Source organism: Apodemus sylvaticus, chromosome 10 (genome assembly GCF_947179515.1).
Source record: "Apodemus sylvaticus chromosome 10, mApoSyl1.1, whole genome shotgun sequence".
NCBI lineage: Eukaryota > Metazoa > Chordata > Mammalia > Rodentia > Muridae > Apodemus > Apodemus sylvaticus.
In genome coordinates, this window is record NC_067481.1 from 40,591,357 (window position 1) to 40,611,235 (window position 19,879).

The window sequence follows — 19,879 nt, forward strand, 5'->3', positions numbered from 1 at the left end:
GCCTCTCTACCTGTACCTGTCCCATGTGTAAGAAAAGCCCTTCAAACCCCAACGTCTCTCATGAGGTCTGTGGTAGTTTGACTATGCTTGGCAGAGGGAATGGCACTATTTGGAGGTGTGGCCTTGTTGGAGGAAGTGTGTCACTGTGGGCATGGGCTTTAAGAACCTCTTCCTAACCATGTGGGAGGGAGCCAGTCTTCTGTCTGCCTTCAGATGAAGATGTAGAACTCTCAGCTCTTTCTGAACCATGTTTGCCTAGGCACTGCCATGCTCCCACCTTGATGATAATAGACTGAACCTCTGGATCTGTAAGGCAGCCCCAATTGAATGTTGTCCTTACAAGAGTTGCTTTGGTCATGGTGTCTGTTCACAGGAGTAAAACCCTAACTAAGGCATGCTCCGCTTCAGACTCTGACCACTTTTTTCCCCTGGATTCCTTACTTCAGTTGTTTGCTCTTTTTTTTTTTCTCCCTTCCCCATGTACCTCTCACCCTTAAACCACTCTGGTGTTGGGACTGGAAATCACCACCATTGATTCATGTGTTTGAATGCTTGGCCCATAAAGAGTGATACTATTAGGTGTGGCTTGTTGGAGTAGGTGAGGCCTTTTTGGATGAAGTGTTTCACTGTGGGGGCGGGCTTTGAGGTCTCCCACGTTTCAGCTACGCCCAGTGTGGCACACAGTCTCCTCCTTGCTGCTGAGGATCAACTCTCAGCTTCTCCAGCACTATGTCTGCCTGTCTGTTGCCATACTCCTATGCGGATAATGTACTAAACCTCTGAACTGTAAAGCAGCCTCAGTAAAATGTTTTCCTTTATAAGAGTTGCCACAGTCATGGTGTCTCTTCCCAACACTGAAACCCTAATTACTACAATCACATTCCCTTTCAACCACAATGATTAGAAAATATCCCAATGATTGGAAACAGCACTAGAGTTTCCAATGGGAAACAGCATTCAGGTGCATCAGGCTTCGCAAAAGGAAAGCCTCTGATGAAGTCAAACTATGTAGATCCCTGAGATTGGAGCTCAGGCCTTCAGGCAAGGTGGCAGATACCTTTATCCTGTGAGCCATCTCATTGTCCCTCACACATAATTCTTCACCTAAGGATTTCCAATTTTCCTGAAAACCTGACCCTTCTGCCAAGCATGTCATCGCCACTAACTCCATGGACCTTTCCTGTTCCACTTCTCTTCTCCACACAATTAAAGCCATCTTTTATTCGGTTCCTGATTTCTATTTTCCTATATTAATCCAGCTCCTGACCTGTCACCCAAAGAGGCTGTCATTAAGCAGACAGCTGCTGCTTTTGTGAAACTCTCTGCCAATGATCCTCCCGTGAGTTCCCTCACCCTTGAAACTGCAACAACTTCCTAGGTCGTCCATGATGTACCCACCTACTCTCATGATCTCACACAGATGTCACCCCCACCTACAAGTGTTTCTAAGGTGTCTCAGCCCCAGTGGCTGTTGTGTGGAGGCAGAATGGTAGGGTGTCCTCTAGTCCAGCTACTGTGACAGGTGTCACGAGGTGCTTATGCAGTATGATAATGTGTCTTTTTACTTCCTTGGTCTTCAAAGGTCTAAGTCAAAATTCTGAAAACCACAATCCCTAGTCATCAAAACATTGAAAACCCCAAAACCTGAAAACATTATCCTGGAAAACAATCAGAATTCTTTAGGAGAATTTGATAACGTTTTGTAAAGATCATTATTTTAGAAACATATTAAAATGGCAAAATGGCAGAACCTTTGTTTGTCATCCAAATTTTGTTAAGTGTAACTTCCCTGATAGAACAATGAAGCTTTGCCGAATAAAGATACAAGCAAAAGAATCGTATTCATAAAGACACAGACCTGAGAACAGAGTAGATAAAAATGAACTATATTTTAAGAATAAATCATATTGATAAAGAAATATATCATAACAGAACATGGCTAAAGATGACTGGCGTCTGTGAGCACCCATCTCATAGCCTACATCAGGAGAACTCTTATGAAGGACAACCAGTCTTTTGATGAGCTCCATCAAAAGTCACAACAGGTCACCACTGCGTATACAATAGCCGCTAAGGGCAAAATGTTGAGAATTTTTATCCTTCACAAACGTAGATGTACAATAAAGACATTTCTTCCTTTATGAAGGAAATACCAACATTTCAATTAATGCATAATTCTCACATGTAAACTCAGTGCTGTAAATACCTTTTCATGTTTTATCTATAGCACAAACAACATGACCACATGAATGTGAAGAATACAACAATCAAACCCTAAACAAACAATATCAACATCTTGAAATCCTATTATCAATACTTCATAGAAAATTATCTTACAAACAGAAAAATAGATGCCATCTATAGCCCCATAGAGACTGCTATCATGGCCTAAGACCTGTGGACTGTCATACATTCAAGAGATACAATGCTCTCCTTTAAGACAGAATGTACTCTCCTCACTGAAAATCATTGTACTCAGTTTCCATATCTCTTTGACCTTTCTGGAAATCTCTTCTATTTAATAAATGATGTTGTGAGGAGTCCGCATTTAATCTCTGCATAATCTGACCTTCGCTTTTATGATTTTGGACATGTGAGAAGTTTTGGACATGAGGGAGCCTTCCCTCAGGTTGCCACATACAAATCAAGTATTAAACAGTAAAAACACACAAGACTGGATAGCAAAAACAGGACAAAAACATTTCCGTATCAGACCACCTATTTCAACATTTTCTTTACTGACTTCTCTACAAAGAGTGTCTCCCATAAATTAAAGGCACCATGCATTTCATCAGTGAGGAGTGGTTATACAGATAAGGAGGGACATGCATTATTAATTAATTATGTAATTAATTAATAAATTTTGAGAAAAGCTCTCACTGCATAACTCTGGCTGCCCTGGAACTTTACATAGACCAGGATGCCATGCCTCCCTCCAGGTGCAGGAATCAAAGGCACATGCATGGCTCAGGAACACATTATTAATGCTATAATTTGTCATTGACATCTTCAATGGCAATCCCTTTTCCAGAATTTGGTTTCCATTCCTCCGAAGCTCAAAGTCATATTTTCTGTATTTTTATAGAATTGGAGAACATTATCGTTTACATACTTTTTTTTTTCCGAGACAGGGTTTCTCTGTATAGCCCTGGCTGTCCTGGAACTCACTCTGTAGACCAGGCTGGCCTCGAACTCAGAAATCCGCCTGCCTCTGCCTCCCAAGTGCTGGGATTAAAGGCATGCACCAACACCGCCCAGCACTTACATACTTTAAAATATCATTGTGCTATACTTCATTTTTTTACGTGAAGCCAGGCTCGAATATGAGGTAATACATTTCTTGAAAAATAAACTATATAATTGCATGCCTTTAGAAACGAAGAGATAGAATGATTGCTACAGTTTTTCCTGGGTAAACTGTAGAAAGACTCATGACCTCCTAAGATTTCAGCAAGAGCTTTTTCTAAGTCCTTTACTGTCTTAGTTGTCAGATAATATTTGCGTGGGTAACGTATTTTCGAGCTAGAATCATAAAGACACACGGCCTTATGACCCAAGTATGTTATCTTTGTCACGATACCTATTTTCCCAGTGTAACCACCCTGGTTTACCAACGTCTGCTTTAAGGTTAGGGCAATTTGTTTATAATAGCCCTTTAACTCGGCCCCTAGTTTCCTCAGAAGAGCGCTGTTGACTTCCAGGTCCTCATCTCCACAGACAAAGCCGTGCAGCGTCAGGAGACTGTCCTGGGAACCGTGAAGCACATCACAGATGACTCCCTGCTTCTCTTGCAAGCCCAGATCCAAAGCCCAGCTCTTAGAGATGACCAGTGTTCCTTTAGGAAGCGAGCACAACTCTGTCAGGAGGAACTGCTCATAGCCTTCATGTGGTAAGAAAGGTTTCATGCAGAGGGCTTCTGGAGAGCGTATCACCTTTCCAGATATCACTAGACAAGAAAAGAAACATAACAGATTATAAAAGTAAAATGCCAGGAATGTCGCGTGTGACACCTCACCCAGCAGTTTGTAAATCCCACACTTTGCATCCCAACACACAAGATACCAAACACTGATTCAAGAACTGGAGGGAGGCAGGTGCAAGGGGGACTTAGAAACTCAAACTGCCAAAGAAGGACCATGGAAGCAGATGACCTCCCACAGTCCTGCCTTTTCCATGACATGCGCATCAGAGACTTGCTTGGGGGAACTCCATGGATGAGAAGAGTCAGGAGAGCAAAGGGCAGACTAAAGCTGAGGAGAGAAAAGTCAGGTGATGAAACAGGCGAAAAGCATGGTGAAACGGGGAGGGTCCTCAGAGCAAAGGAGGGAACAGAACACATTCCCAGGGCTCCAGGGATGGGGAGAGGCTGCCTCAGAGAGGACTACAAGGGGGACTAGGCTTCCCTGTTGAGCAGAAACTGGCAGTTCTAGCCATAAGTAGCATACAGTTCTTCAAAGTCTTATCGAGAGTAAAGGAATTTGAAGGGACACTCTCAACTTCTATCTGGCAGGCCTGAATTACAGAGGACATTTCTTTTGTTTGTTCCCCTATCTGAGAATGTCACATTTTGCCAGGTGCTATCCCCCCCCTCTCTCTCTCTCTCTCTGTGTGTGTGTGTGTGTGTGTATACTAAGATACTTGAGAGACCTGAAATCAAGTAACACTCCCAGTGCAGGAGGAAGCCTGGAGACACCTTTCAGCACAGAGCCCTGTTGTGCAAGAAGGCTGGAACCTGGTCACAGCACCCGACCTAGGCAGCCAGGGTGAAAGTACCTGGAAGGGGAGCACTGTGTTGAGGAGCATCAGGGTCATCATATGGAAAGCAGCTATGGGGACCTTGTGACGGGCTGCTTGATTGAAGAGTGTGTTTTTCTTGCTTGGAAAAACCTGAGAAGACAAAGCTAATTTTAAATTTTCCAGAAATCCATTAACTCTTGCAAAGCACATTAAAAGTCGCAATTGAAACCTGTGTTTTTAATAGAAAATGGAGTCAGATTATAAGGTCAACAAGAAACGACCAAATTAGACTCTGATGATACTGAACTACATTGTACTACCCTCAATAAAACATAGCTGTAGAAGGATGCTAAGAATGTATTAATAATACATTAATACATTTGTTAATACATGTATTAACAATTAGATGAGTATATTTTAGTTCACGTTTTCTTTCTTTTTTTTTTTAAATTGAGATAGGGTCTCATATAGCCCAGGCTGGCCCCAAAGTCACTACGTAGCTAAGGATGACTGAATTTCTGATCTACCTGCATCTGCCTCCAAAGCTTTTGCATCACAAGGGCACTACCATGCCTAGTTTTAGGGTTTTATGCAGCACAGGGGATTGTAGCCAGAGCTTCTTGCAAGCTAGGCAAGCATTCTCCCAACTAAGACATGTCAGCAGGTTTGGCTTATGTTAAAAATAGCTGAATCTAGAAGGCAGGAAGCCTGCTCGGGAATGACTTTGTAAAGAGTCTGGGAAGCTTGCGTTTTCAGAGACTGTAATGTTCTGGTGTGAGTTCACATGAGGTCTTCATGTCCTAAAGCCAGAATGAAACCAGAGAACTGAGATTAGGGCATAGGGTGGGCTACAGAAGCCTTGCTGTACAAGAGACTGGGACAAGCAAGCTAGCAATGGTCTGGAGAGAGACAAGAGGAGCTGGATGGGCAACTCTGTGTGGCTGTGTGAAGATCAGTGCCCAGGAAGGACAGTGTGCATGCAAGGCTGCACTGCTCAGCTTTCTGATGGAAATGGGCGAGCCATGAGGCTAGGACAGGACGACACTCTCACTGTTCTGCTGCAGCAAGAAGGGCAGGCAGCATTGTCCCCTGACCTGAGACTTGGCAGGGATGCAGCTTAACCTGCTGTGGCAGGTGACAAGACCCTTGAAGTGTATTGTGAGGCCTGGCTTCTCCCTGCTCCTGTTCCAGTTCCAGCTACTGGAGAGGCAGACTGTGTCAGACTTGGCCATTGTGAAGGAAGCAGCTCATAGAACTATTGAAAGTCATGAATATACTTTCCATAGGGAACCAGAGATTAATAAACTAGCTGTTGATATATGAGGCGTTTTCAGCGTGCCCAAGCCCAGAAAGCATCTTCCAACACGTTAGCTTATTATTAATTAAATTATTAATTAAACTTATTATTAATCTCTGTTCATCAACCTGCTCTGGGATCCATCTGGCGCTTCACCCATTCCTCTGTGGTAAACCTCTTCACACAGCTGTCTTCCACATGCCAGGATTCGGGCTCTGCAGCGAACACTGCACAGCAGAATCTCTCCACTCTGAGTGCACACACATATGAACACACGGCTCCGGATTTGTGTACTTCAATGAATTTGCATGTGTACTTTATGTTCTCCTTCTCCTCACAGAAGTGAGTGACAGGCAGCTGTCTTATGCACTTTTCAATTTCACTTTCTAGAAGCATGAGATCGCTCTCCTCTGCTTTAAAACCAATAATTTTCTGGGTTTTGCCATCCAAACCAATGAACAAATATCCCCCATCAGTGTTTGCAAATGCAGAAACAGTTTGAGGGAGAATCTCTAAAATCTCTTTTTTAGGAAAAATCTTTTCCTTGGGAGTCAATTTTACTTCAGCATGTGTGGATTTAGTGAAACAGAATGTCTCCTCATAGGCAAGCCAGTCTCTGTTAAATAAGTTAAGACATTCATTTAGTAATTCATTATGGATGATTTTTCCAGGTGAGCTTGGTCTGGATCTGAGGAAGTGCAGTGCAGCAGCTGATGTCAGTTCATGCGAGGATGAGATGCGTCTCTGGTACAAGTTGGTTCTCAAGGTGGTGATTCCTGGACCTTTGTGATTCGGCTTCCATGGTTTCACAAAAGTGAAAAAGTAGTCTTTGTGCTGCATGTAGTCTAGATATTTATGAGGAAGATTCAGGATACTGGGCAAGGATTTTACCAAATCCTGTCCTATTCCATCTCTGGTGAAGCTGTAGTTTTTATTTTTAATGTGGGCCTTGACCACACCCCCTCCAGAATTCAGCAGTGCACACACAGCCTGTAAGATGTTTTTGGCTTCTTTTCGTCTCCGTTGACTATCTTTCATTGAATTCCTATTCTTCTCTCCAAGTGTCATTTCTCCTACAGACAGAACCAGTTCAGCATAGTCTGTGTCCTGATCCACAGAGATGTTCCTTTTCCAATCACTGTCTCTGCTTCTCAGATGAAATCCTTTCCTGGAAGACAGACAGAGTCTTAGTGCTTAGTCCTTAGTTCTGCTTTACCACACACAGAGTACAACCCTCTCAGGTGCTCTGGATAAGCAATATGAAAGTCATATGTGATATTTATTTAGGGATGGTGGTGGTTTGAATATCCTTGGCCCATGGAAAGTGGCACTTGTTGGAAGTGTGGCCTTATTGGAAAAGGAGTGCCTTGTTGGAGGAAGTGTGTTACTGTGTAAGGGTCTTTGAAGGCTCCTATTGTTCAAGCTCTGTCCAGGGCGGAAGGGAGTCCCATCCTGCTGGCTTTAGGATCAAAATGTAGCCAAATTCGCTGCCTGCCTGAGCAGAAGAGCTTCACTAGTTACTGTATCACCCTGAGCTTTAGATCTCTGGGGGTGCAAACCGCCAGGGGTCTGCCTGCGCTCAGGAACTGAGCACATAGGAGGTTCATCTGCCAGACCTCTGGGCGTGGGGCCTGTGTCCTGCCTGGAGACCAGCACAGGGAGAGAATCCCCGCGGCCATATTCGCTGCCTGCTGGAGCAGAAGAGCTTCATTAGGTACTGTATCACACTGAGCTTTAGATCTCTGGGGGTGCAAGCCACCAGAGGTCTGCCTGCACTCAGGAACTGAGCACATAGGTGGTTTGTCTGCCAGTCCGCCGGGCATGGGGCCTGTGTCCTGCCTGGAGACCAGCAGAGGGAGAAAATCCCTGTGGCCATATTCTCTGCCTGCTGGAGCAGAAGAGTGTCACTAGGTACTGTATCACCCCAAGCTTTAGATCTCTGGGGGTGCAAACAGCCAGAGGTCTGCCTGTGCCCAGGATCTGAGCACACGGGTGGTTCATCTGCCAGCTGGTTGGTCGTGGGGCCTGTATCCTTTGCAGAGAATAGCAGAGGGAGCTACTCCCTTGGCCATCCTTGTGGCCTGCTAGGGCAGAAAAACATCACTAGGTACTGTATGATCCTGAGCTTAAGATCTCTGGGGGTGCAAATTTCCAGGGGTCTGCCTGCGCTCAGGACCTGAGAACATAGGCGGTTTATCTGCAAGTTGGTTGGTCGTGGGGCCTGTATCCTACGTGAGAATCAACAGAGGGTGACCTCCCATTCACCATCTTTGCTCCATAACAGAGCAGTCTGAGAACACCTGGTTCACCTTGACAACCCAAGTATAACATTTTTTTGAGGCAAGACTGAGCAGGGCTCCAAAGGCACAAAAGAGGAAGGCAGCATATCAGTAATCTGTGCCAGAGGAAACCCAGTCATCCAGTGTCTCAGAAATAGCCCTAAAGGTCCACAGTAGGTTGTGGCACCAGCCAGTGACAATAAGACCATCTAACACCAGTGAGAACTAGATGGCTAAAGGCAAGGGTAGGAATGTTGCTAACAGAAACCAAGGCATTATGGCAGCATCTGAACCCATTTCTCCAACAATAGCAAGTCCTGGATATCCCAACACACCAGAAAAACAAGAGCTGGATTTAAAAGCACTGGTAAGGATGCTGTTAGAGGAACACATGAAGGACATAAATAAATCTCTTAAAGAAATTCAGGAGAAAAATGTTCAAAAGCTAGAAGCCCTTACAAGGGAAACACAAAAATCACTTAAAGAAATTCAAGACAATATGGGTCAGAAGTTTGTAGCCAATAAGGAGGAAATGCAAAATTCACTTAAAAAAATACAGGAGAAGTTTGATCAACAGGCAGAAGTCATGAAAGAGGAAACACAAAAATCTTTCAAAGTATTAGAGGAAAACACAAACAAGCAAATGACAGAACTGAGCAAAAACTTCCAGGATCTGAAAACAGAAGTAGAAATAACTAAGAAAGCACAAAGAGAGACATCTTTGGAGATAGAAAACCTGGGGAAGAAATCAGGGACCATAGATGCAAATATCAACAACAGAATACAAGAGATAGAAGAAAGAATCTCAGATGCCAAAGATACCATAGAAACCGTGGACTCAACAGTCAAAGAAAATGCAAAATGCAAAATGCGTGTAACCCAAAACATCCAGGAAATCCAGGACACAATGAGAAAGCCAAATCTAAGGATTATAGACATTGATGAGAGTGAAGATTTACAACTTAAAGGGCCAGCAAATATCTTCAACAAAATTATGGAAGAAAACTTCCCTAACCTAAAGAGAGAGATGCCCATGAATATACAAGAAGCCTACAGAACTCCAAACAGACTGGACCAGAACAGAAATACTTCCCATCACATAATAATCAAAACCCCAAATTTACTAAACAAAGAGAGAATACTTAGGGCAGTAAGAGAAAAAGGGCAAGTAACATATAAAGGAAAACCTATCAGAATTACGCCAGACTTCTCACCAGAGACCATGAAAGCTAGAAGATCCTGGGCAGAGCTCATGCAGACTCTAAGAGAACACAAATGCCAGCCAAAACTACTATACCCAGTGAAACTCTAAATCACTATAGATGGAGAAACCAAGATATTCCATGACAAAACCAAATGTACACAATATCTTTCCACAAACCCAGCCCTACAAAGGATAATAGGGGGAAAACACCATTACAACGAGGGAAACTATACCCTGGAAAAAGCAGGAAATTAAGCTTCTTTCATCAAACCCAAAAAAAGATAACCACACTAGTATAAAATTAACATCAAAAAATGATGGGAAGCAATAGCCACTACTCCTTAATATCTCTTAACATCAATGGACTCAGTTCCCCAATAAAAAGACATAGACTAACAGACTGGTTATGTAACCAGGACCCTACATTTTGCTGCATACAGGAAACACACCTCAGTGTCAAAGACAAAAACTACCTTAGAGTAAAAGGCTGGAAGACAATTCTACAAGCAAATGGTCTCGGAAAACAAGCTGGAGTTGCCATTTTAATATCAGATAAAATTGACTTTCAACATAATGTCATCAAAAGAGACATGGAAGGTCACTTCTTGCTGGTCAAAGGAAAAATCCAACAAGAAGAACTCTCAACCCTGAACATTTATGCTCCAAATACAAGGGCGCCCTCATTCATAAAAGAAACTTTACTAAAGCTCAAAGCACACATTGTACCTAACACAATAATTGTAGGTGACTTCAACACTCCACTCTCATCAATGGACCGATCAGGAAAACAGAAACTAAACAGGGAGACAGTGAAACTAACTGAAGCTTTGGACCAATTGGATTTAACAGCTAAATATAGAACTTTTCATCCCAAAGCAAAAGATTATACCTTTTTCTTAGCACCTCATGGTACCTTTTCCAAAATCGATCACATAGTTGGTCACAAGACAGACCTCAACAAATATAAGAAGATTGAAATAATCCCATGCCTCCTATCAGATCACTATGGAGTAAAAGTGGTATTTAATAACAATAAAAACAACAGAAAGCCCACACATACATGGAAACTGAACAATACTCTACTCAATGATACTTTGGTAAAGGAAGAAATAAAGAAAGAAATCAAAGATTTTTTAGAATTTAACGAAAGTGTAGGCACAACATACACAAATCTATGGGACACAATGAAAGCAGTGCTAAGAGGAAAATTCATAGCTTTGAGTGCCTCCAAAATGAAATTGGAGAGAGCATACACTAGAAGATTAACGGAACAACTGAAAGCCCTGGAACAAAAAGAAGCTAATTCACCCAGGAGGAGGAGAAGACAGGAAATCATCAAACTCAGAGCTGAAATCAATCAAGTAGAAACCAAGAGAACCATATAAAGAATCAACAAAACCAGGAGCTGGTTCTTTGAAAAAATCAACAAGATAGATAAACCCTTAGCCAGACTGACCAAAGGGCACAGAGAAAGTATCCAAATTAACAAAATTAGAAATGAAAAGGGAGATATTACAACAGAAACTGAGGAAATTCAAAAAATCATCAGATCCTACTACAAAAGCCTGTACTCAACACAACTGGAGAATCTGGAGGATATGGACAATTTCTTAGACCGATACCAAATACTAAAATTAAACCAGGATCAAATAGAGTATCTAAACAGACCCATAACCCCTAAAAAAATAGAAGGGGTCATAGATAGCCTTCCGACCAAAAAAAGCACAGGACCAGATGGTTTCAGTGCAGAATTCTATCAGACCTTCAATGAAGATTTAACACCAATACTCTTCAAACTATTCCACCAAATAGAAACAGAAGGAACACTACCCAACTCCTTCTATGAAGCCACAATTATGCTGATACCAAAACCACACAAAGATCCAACTAAGAAAGAGAACTTCAGGCCAATTTCCCTTATGAATATTGATGCAAAATTACTCAATAAATTTTTGCCCACCGAATTCAAGAATACATCAAAATGATCATCCACCATGATCAAGTAGGCTTCATCCCAGGGATGCAGGGATGGTTCAATATAAGGAAATCCATCAATGCAATCCACTACATAAACAAACTCAAAGAAAAAAACCAGCATATAATGATCATTTCATTAGATGCTCAAAAGGCATTTGACAAAATTCAGCATCCTTTCATGCTAAAAGTCTTGGAAAGGACAGTAATTCAAGGCCCATATCTAAACATAGTAAAAGCAATATACAGCAAACCGGTAGCCAACATCAAACTAAATGGAGAGAAACTTCAAGCAATCCCACTAAAATCAGGGACTAGACAAGGCTGCCTCCTCTCTCCATATCTTTTTAATACAGTTCTTGAAGTCCTAGCTAGAGCAATTAGACAACATAAGGGTCAAAGGGATACAAATTGGAAAGGAAGAAGTCAAACTATCACTATTTGCAGATGATATGATTGTATACTTAAGTGACCCAAAAAATTCTACTAGAGAACTCCTACAGCTGATAAACAACTTCAGCAAAGTGGCTGGCTACAAAATTAACTCAAGCAAATCAGTACCCTTTATATACTCAAAGGATAAGCAGACTGAGAAAGAAATTAGGGAAATGACACCCTTCACAATAGCCACAAACAGCATAAAGTATCTTGGGGTGACTCTAGCCAAACAAGTGAAAGACCTATATGACAAGAACTTCAGATCTCTGAAGAAGGAAATTGAAGAAGATCTCGGAAAATGGAAAAATCTTCCATGCTCATGGATTGGCAGGAAGTTAAAATGGCCATATTGCCAAAGGCAATCTACAGACTCAATGCAATCCCCATCAAAATCCCAACCCAGTTCTTCATAGAGCTAGAAAGAGCAATGCTCAAATTCATCTGGAATAACAAAAAACCCAGGATAGCTAAAACTATTCTCAACAGTAAAAGAACTTCAGGGGGATTCAGTATCTCAGACCTCAAACTTTACTACAGAGCAATAGTGATAAAAAATGGTATGGTATTGGTACAATGTCAGGCAAGCGGATCAATGGAATAGGATTGAAGACCCAGAAATGAACCCACACACCTATGGTCACTTGATCTTTGACAAAGGAGTTGAAAGCATCCAGTGGAAAAAAGATAGTCTTTTCAACAAATGGTGCTGGTTCAATTGGAGGTCAGCATGCAGAAGAATGCGAATCGATCCATTCTTATCTCCTTGTACTAAGCTCAACTCCAAGTGGATCAAGGACCTCCACATAAAACCTGACACACTGCAACTAATAGAAAAGAAACTGGGGAAGACCCTTGAGGACATGGGCACAGGGGAAAAGTTCCTGAATAGAACACCAATAGCTTATGCTCTAAGATCAAGAATTGACAAATGGGACCTCATAAAACTATAAAGTTTCTGTAAGGCAAAGGACACTGTCAAAAGGACAAAACGTCAACCAACAGATTGGGAAAGGATCTTCACCAACCCTAAATCTGACAGAGGGCTAATATCTAATATATACAGAGAACTCAAGAAGGTAGAACCTAGAGAACCAAATAACCCCATTAAAAAGTGGGGTACCGAACTAAACAAAGATTTTTCACATGAAGAATTTCGGAGGGCTGTGAAACAACTTAAGAAATGTTCAACATCATTAATCATTAGGGAAATGCAAATCAAAACAACCCTGAGATTTCACCTCACACCAGTCAGAATGGCTAAGGTCAAAAACTCAGGAGACAGCAGGTGCTGACTAGGATGTGGAGAAAGAGGAACACTCTTCCACTGCTGGTGGGATTGTAAGATGGTGCAACCACTTTGGAAATCAGTCTGGCAGTTCCTCAGAAAACTGGGCATGGCACTTCCAGAGAACCCTGCTATACCACTCCTGGGCATATACCCAGAGGATTCCCCAGCATGTAATAAGGACACATGCTCCACTATGTTCATAGCAGCCCTATTTGTAGTAGCCAGAAGCTGAAACAACCAAGGTGTCCCTCAACAGAGGAATGGATACAAAAAATGTGGTATATTTACACAATGGAGTACTATTCAGCCATTAGAAACAATGAATTCATGAAATTCGTAGACAAATGGATGGAGCTGGAGAACATCATACTAAGTGAGGTCATCCAGTCTCAAAAGATCAGTCATGGTATGCACTCACTGATAAGTGGATAATAACCTAGAAACTTGGAATACCCAAGAAATAATCCACATATTAAATGATGTCCAAAAAGAACAGAGGAGTGGCCCCTGGTTCTGGAAAGACTCAATGCAACAGTATAGGGAAATACCAGAACAGGGAAGCGGGAAGGAGTTGGTGGTGGAACAGGGGGAGGGAAGAGGGCTTATGGGACTTGTGGGGATTGGGGACCCAGAAAATGGGAAATCATTTGAAATGTAAGTAAAGAATACATCGAATAAAAAAAATGTAGAACTACTGGCCTTCAGGATCATGTCTGCCTGCATGCTGCTATGCTTTTCACTATCATGATAACCGAACCTCTGAAAATGTAAGCCCACTCCAATGAAATGTTGTCCTTTATAAGTGTTACCTTGGTTGCGGTGTCTCTTCACAGCAATAAACCCCAAAATAAGAAGTTGGTACTAGAGACTGAGTATTGCTGTGATAGCTTTGACCAAGTTGTTATTTGGAGAAATGTGGATTTTGGAACTTTGAGTTGGGAAGGCAATGGAATGCTTTAAGTGGGGCTTAATTGGCCATAGTATTAGAAATGTGAAAGACATTGGAGCTGAGGGTGATTTTAATTTTGGGGCCTGGTTTAAGAGGTTTCAGAGGAGTGGAATTTTACTATGTTGCCTAGAGATTATTCTCATGATGTTTTGGTGAAGAATGTTACTGCTTTTTTAACTGTTGTGATGAGTCTGCAAGAGGATAAGATGAAGAGATTCAGATTATTGCATTGACAACAGAAGTTTCAAAAAAGCCCAGCATAGACTTTGTCCTCTTGTTTATTCTCATGAAGAACATTTTTTGTCAAGCATAATTAGCTTAGAAAGAAAAAAACACAACATTTCTGGGTCAAATGTTAAAGGGGAACATGGAACGAGAATGGGCTTAAATCCTTTGCCAAAGGATATTAAATGCAATACTGTGAGTGGTGACCTAATGGCAAGCTCCCATCCTAGTAAGCCTATTGTTTATTCTTTTGCAGTTTCATAAGGGGTAGTTATATTATGATAGGTGTTATTATGACATGTTTTTTTCACTTTGACTTTTTATCTCAAATGAACTACAATTCAGAACTTGTAAAGATCTTGTGAAATACTGAGATGTTAGAAATGCCAGAGCCATGGGCACCTGCTGAGGAAAGCTCTTGTAGTAGGTTTGGTCTAATGCTACCTGTAGTATGTTAATTTGGGCTCCCCAAATTGCACACAAATACACATGTCCCCATACAAGACACTGAGGGACCCTGCTCCCACTTGGCTTTGATTGGAAAACAAAGTTACTGGCAGCCAATGTCTGGGCAGGGCAGGCAGAGGCAGGACTTTTAGGATTCCTGGGTAAGGGATTGAGGAAGGAGGAAGGAAGAAGAAGATCCACCATGCCTGGAGAAGGAGAGGGAAAGGAAAGGCCACTCCTTCCCCAGCCCTTAAAAAATTCATTGTCCCTATTCAGCAGGAACATGCCATGGAGACTCATCATTCATATTCCTTGGTTGTGAGTGTCTGGTTATGGTTATTTTATAAATTATAAATAGGTTGTCATTTTAAGAAATAATTTCACAGTGGTCATAATTTTGAACAGGGGGAAACTAAATAGAGAGCTTAGACTTGGGGATTTCTGTCTTTCTTTTCCTCTTCTCTATCCTCTCTTAGATAAGGGGAAGGGGGTTGAAAGGAAAAAGGGGGGACAGAGTAATTTTATAAGAAATTAGGTAAATGAGAAAGGACTACTAAATTTACTCTTAAACAAAACATTTCATTGCCATAATCATGTAAGCTTTTTACATTTTGATGAAGAATTAAAGTTATATTTTCTTACACAGGTACACAATTAATATATTAATATAGTTTTAAGGTTGTCATTGGTGTAAATTTTTATATATTGACTCACATTTAAAAATAATTTTGTTAGATAGGCATTGTGCCTTTCTTTTTTTTCTGAGACAGGTTTTCTCTCTTGTAGCCCCGGCTGTCCTGGAACTCACTCTGTAGACCAGGCTGGCCTCGAACTCAGAAATCCATCTGCCTCTGCCTCCTAAGTGCTGGGATTAAAGGCATGTGCCACCACCACCCAGCTAAACAGTTCTTTATTTTTTTTTTTAAAGATTTATTTATTACATATAAGTACATGGCAGCTGTCTTCAGACACTCCAGAAGAGGGCATCAGGTCTCATTACAGATGGTTGTGAGCCACTGTGTGGTTGATGGGATTTGAACTCAGGACCTCTGGAAGAACTGACAGTCAGTGCTCTTAACCACTGAGCCATCTCTCCAGTCCGGCATTGTGCCTTTTCAACTTATTTAAGAATACAAGGTTTAGACCCAGTTCTTCTAATAGCTGCTATTACATACTGTTTAGAATGATTAAATAATGCAAGTTAAGGGCCAGATAGTAAACTCATGGTAATATTAGACTCTGATTTAATGATAATAAAATGTGTTCAGTATTATTCAAATAGTAAATAGCAAAGAGTAGTCAAGTTTTAACAGTTCAGCTATACTGTATACACAGTCTTCAAAAGCATCAGAGATCCACAGAAAATGAAATTTAAACTCACTTCATGGTCTTCCCACCGCCATTTGCACCAAAGAGCCTGGAAACTCCACAGCCTTCTGTGCATAGCCCACCAGGAAAGAGAGATCTCCCAGCAGTGCTTTCACATCTGAGAGCAGAGGTGAGATCTCCACCTTCTCTATGGAGGGGACCAGCTAGGAGCACACAGGGCATAAGATCAGTGGAGCAGCTGGGACAGAAGTCTTCCCACCACCATTGCACCAGAGAGCCAGGAGACTCCACAGCCTTCTGTGCACAGCATACCAGGAAAGAGTGATCTTCCCAGTAGTGCTTTCACTTCTGAGCTCAGAGGTGAGATCATCACCTTCTCTCTGGAGGGGACCAGCTAGGAGTACACAGGACATAAGATCAATGGAGCAGCTGGGAAGGACGTCTTCCCACTGCCATTTGCACCAGGGAGCTGGGAAACTCCACTGCTTTCTGTGCATAGCCAGTCAGGAGAGAGAGATCTCTTAGCAGTGTTTTCACTGTTGAGCTCAGAGGAGTAAGGACACAGGATTACAGGCCCACAGGAGGAACAAATTCCAGCCAGAGACAACAATACCAAGTAGCACCAGAGATAACCAGATGGCGAAAAGCAAGCACAAGAACCCTACCAACAGAAACAAAGGCAACATGACAACATCAGAACCCAGTTCTCCCACCACAGCAAGTCCCAGATACCCCAACACACCAGAAAAGCAAGAGTTGGATTTAAAATTGTATCTCATGATGCTGATAGAGGGCTTCAAGAAAGACTTAAATAACTCCCTTAAAGAAATACAGGAGAACATCGGACAACAGGTAAAGGCCCTTAAAGAGGAAACACAAAAATTCCTTAAAGAAATACAGGAGATCATGGGTCAACAGGCAAAAGCCCTTAAAGAAGAAACACAAAAATCCCTTAAAGAATTACAGGAAAACACAAACAATCAAGTGAAGGAACTGAATAAAACCATCCAGGATCTAAAAGTGGAAGTAGAAACAATAAAGAAATCACAAAGTGAGACTTCTCTGGAGATAGAAAACTTTGGAAAGAATCCAGGAGTCATAGATGCAAGCATCAACAACAGAATACATGAGTTAGAAGAAAGAACCTCAGGTGCTGAAGATACCATAGAAAACATTGACTCAACAGTCAAAGAAATGCAAAATGCAAAAAGTTCCTAACCCAAAACATCCAGGAACTCCAGAACACAATAAGACCAAGCCTAAGGATTATAGGTATAGAAGATAGTGAGGATTTACATCTTAGAGGCCCAGTAAATATCTTCAACAAAATTGTAGAAGAAAACTTCCCTAACCTAGGGAAAGAGATGCCCATGAACATACAAGAAGCCTTCAGAACTCCAAACAGACTGGACCAGAACAGAAAGTCCTACCAGCACATAATAATCAAAACACCAAATTCACTAAACAAAGAAAGAACATTAAAAGCAGTAAGGGGAAAAAGGGCAAGAAACTTATAAAGGCAGACCTATCAGAATTATACCAGACTTCTCACCAGAGATAATGAAAGCTAGAAGATCCTGGGCAGGTCTCATACAGACCCTAAGAGAACACAAATGCCAGCCCAGGTTACTATATCCAACAAAACTCTCAATCATCATAGATAGAGAAACCAAGATATTCCATGATAAAACCAAATTTACACAGTATCTGTCCACAAATCCAGCCCTACAAAGGATAACTGATGGAAAATGCCAACACAGGAGGGAAACTACACACTAGAAAAAGCAAGAAAGTATCTTCTTCCAACAAACCCAAAAGAAGATACCCACACAAACATAAAAATAACAGAAAGCAACAGTCACTATTCCTTAATATCTCTTAACATCAATGGACTCAACTCCCCAATAAAAAGACATAGACTAACGAAATATTTCTCATGTAAATCTTCAATTTTATCAGAAAATGTTTGTAATTTCCCTTTTAATTAATTTAGTAATGTTTTTCTGTCTGCCATTTTATTTGCATTTTTTCATGATAATCTTCAATTTTAATGTCTATATATTTCCTCTATTTTATCAGAAATGTTTTCAATGTGAATCTTTGATTTTATCACAAATGTTTCTAATTCCACCTTCAATTAATTTAGAGTCTTTACATATACTATTTTATATGTAAAATTTTCCATGAAATAGTCAATTCTAACATGTTTGCTATCTATTTCTTGAATTTAACCAGAAATATTTTCCATGTAAATCTTCAATTTTATCTGAAAATGTTTATAATTCCACCTTCAATCAACTTAGAATTATCTTCATGCCTATCATTTCATTTGTATAATTTCCCTGATAATCTTTAATTTTAACATGTTTTTTATATATTTCTTCAATTTTTTCAGAAATATTTTCCATGTAAATTTTCAAGTTTATCAGAAAATGTTTATGATTCCACTTTCAATCAACTTAAGAATACTTTTATGCCTACCATTATTAAATCTATATAAAATTTTCCATGATAATCTTCAATTCTAATATGTTTTTCTACATTTTTATACAATTTTATCAGAAATATTTTACACATAAATCTTCAATTCTATCATAAAATGTTTCTATTCCATGTTACAATTAATTTAGCAGTGTTTTACATGTCTACCACTTTACTCTTTAATTTTCCATGAAAATTCAATGTTAACGTGTTTATCTGAAATATATTCCATGTAAATTTTTAATTTTATCATAAAGTGCTTTTACTTGCCTTTTCAATAAAAATAAATCCTAGCCCTCAGAAAGAAAAAAATCATTTCATTATTAGTAGATCTTTTGACTAGGAACCATGTCTGCTCCTGAAGTGTGAACCATGTCTTCACACTTCAAAGAAGATACTGAGCATCATTACCTCCATAAGGAGTTGTTCCACTTGTGGCAAGGTAGCCACTGAGCAAGAATCATCTGCAGACAAAAAATATTGTCCAGGAAAGGACACATGATGCAGAATAGTCAACAGCTTAGCTCTGCTAATACAGAGTAAGCTAGTCCTTCAAAATTCCTGCTTCACATAAGGTCTTTTAGATGGTTGTGAGCCAGAAGGCTGAACAATGTTATGAGGAATATAAGATAATGTCCAGGCAGTCATCTGTCTCTACAAATTGTTTAAGATTTGGAAGCTATGTTTTTGTGCTTCCTATATATTCAGGTAATATTCAATTCATTCTTGTATCTTTGATGGGCTTGAAGATTAATTATAGTCTTATAACAAACTTATGTTGCTTAACATTCAGGAAAATTATCTACATTTGAAAGGATGGTTTTCAGATGGTAATACAATTTAAAATCAAAATATAATTCAGGTATAGAATTGTAAACTCTTAAAGTTAGAATAGATGATAGAGAAATGTATCTAAATTGCCAAATATGATAAACTGGATGTTATAAGTGTATATTATACCTTATAATTTGCATAATTTTTTATAATTATGTTCAATTTATACCTGAGAGAAAAGGCCTTTTTAAGTGGACAAAAAAGGGGAAATTTAGAGGGTTTGGTCTAATGCTGCTTGTATTATGTTAATTTGGGATCCCACAATTGCACAATATTCTGCATGTCTGTATGCAAGACACTGAGGAACCCTGTGCCCACTTGGTTCTGATTGGTAAATAAAGTTTCTGGCAGCCAATGTTTGGACAGGGCAGGAATTTTAGGATTCCTGGGCAAATGA

The 19,879-nt window shown here is 40.5% G+C and overlaps 2 protein-coding genes across 6 annotated transcripts in view; both read right to left on the reverse strand.

The window, feature by feature from the left end:
- Nucleotides 1-19,879, reverse strand: part of LOC127693532 (ribonuclease SLFN12-like) — a 209,364-nt gene that overhangs the window by 187,151 nt on the left and 2,334 nt on the right. Inside the window, exons 2-4 of one of the 3 annotated variants that reach the window (XM_052194466.1) lie at nucleotides 6,163-7,202; nucleotides 4,774-4,887; nucleotides 1,871-3,946 (exon numbers count right to left, since the gene is read on the reverse strand). The exons of 1 other annotated variant lie outside the window; for it this stretch is intronic. In XM_052194466.1, the coding sequence (XP_052050426.1) occupies nucleotides 3,294-3,946; nucleotides 4,774-4,887; nucleotides 6,163-7,202 (1,807 nt within the window). In that variant the 3' untranslated portion in view covers nucleotides 1,871-3,293. Of the gene's footprint in view, nucleotides 1-1,870; nucleotides 3,947-4,773; nucleotides 4,888-6,162; nucleotides 7,203-19,879 lie in introns of those variants that run through there. One more of the 3 variants, XM_052194468.1, reaches the window with a different exon arrangement.
- LOC127693540 (ribonuclease SLFN12-like) overlaps nucleotides 1-19,879 on the reverse strand; it is a 200,824-nt gene that overhangs the window by 96,262 nt on the left and 84,683 nt on the right. The gene's annotated exons all lie outside the window — the stretch shown is intronic.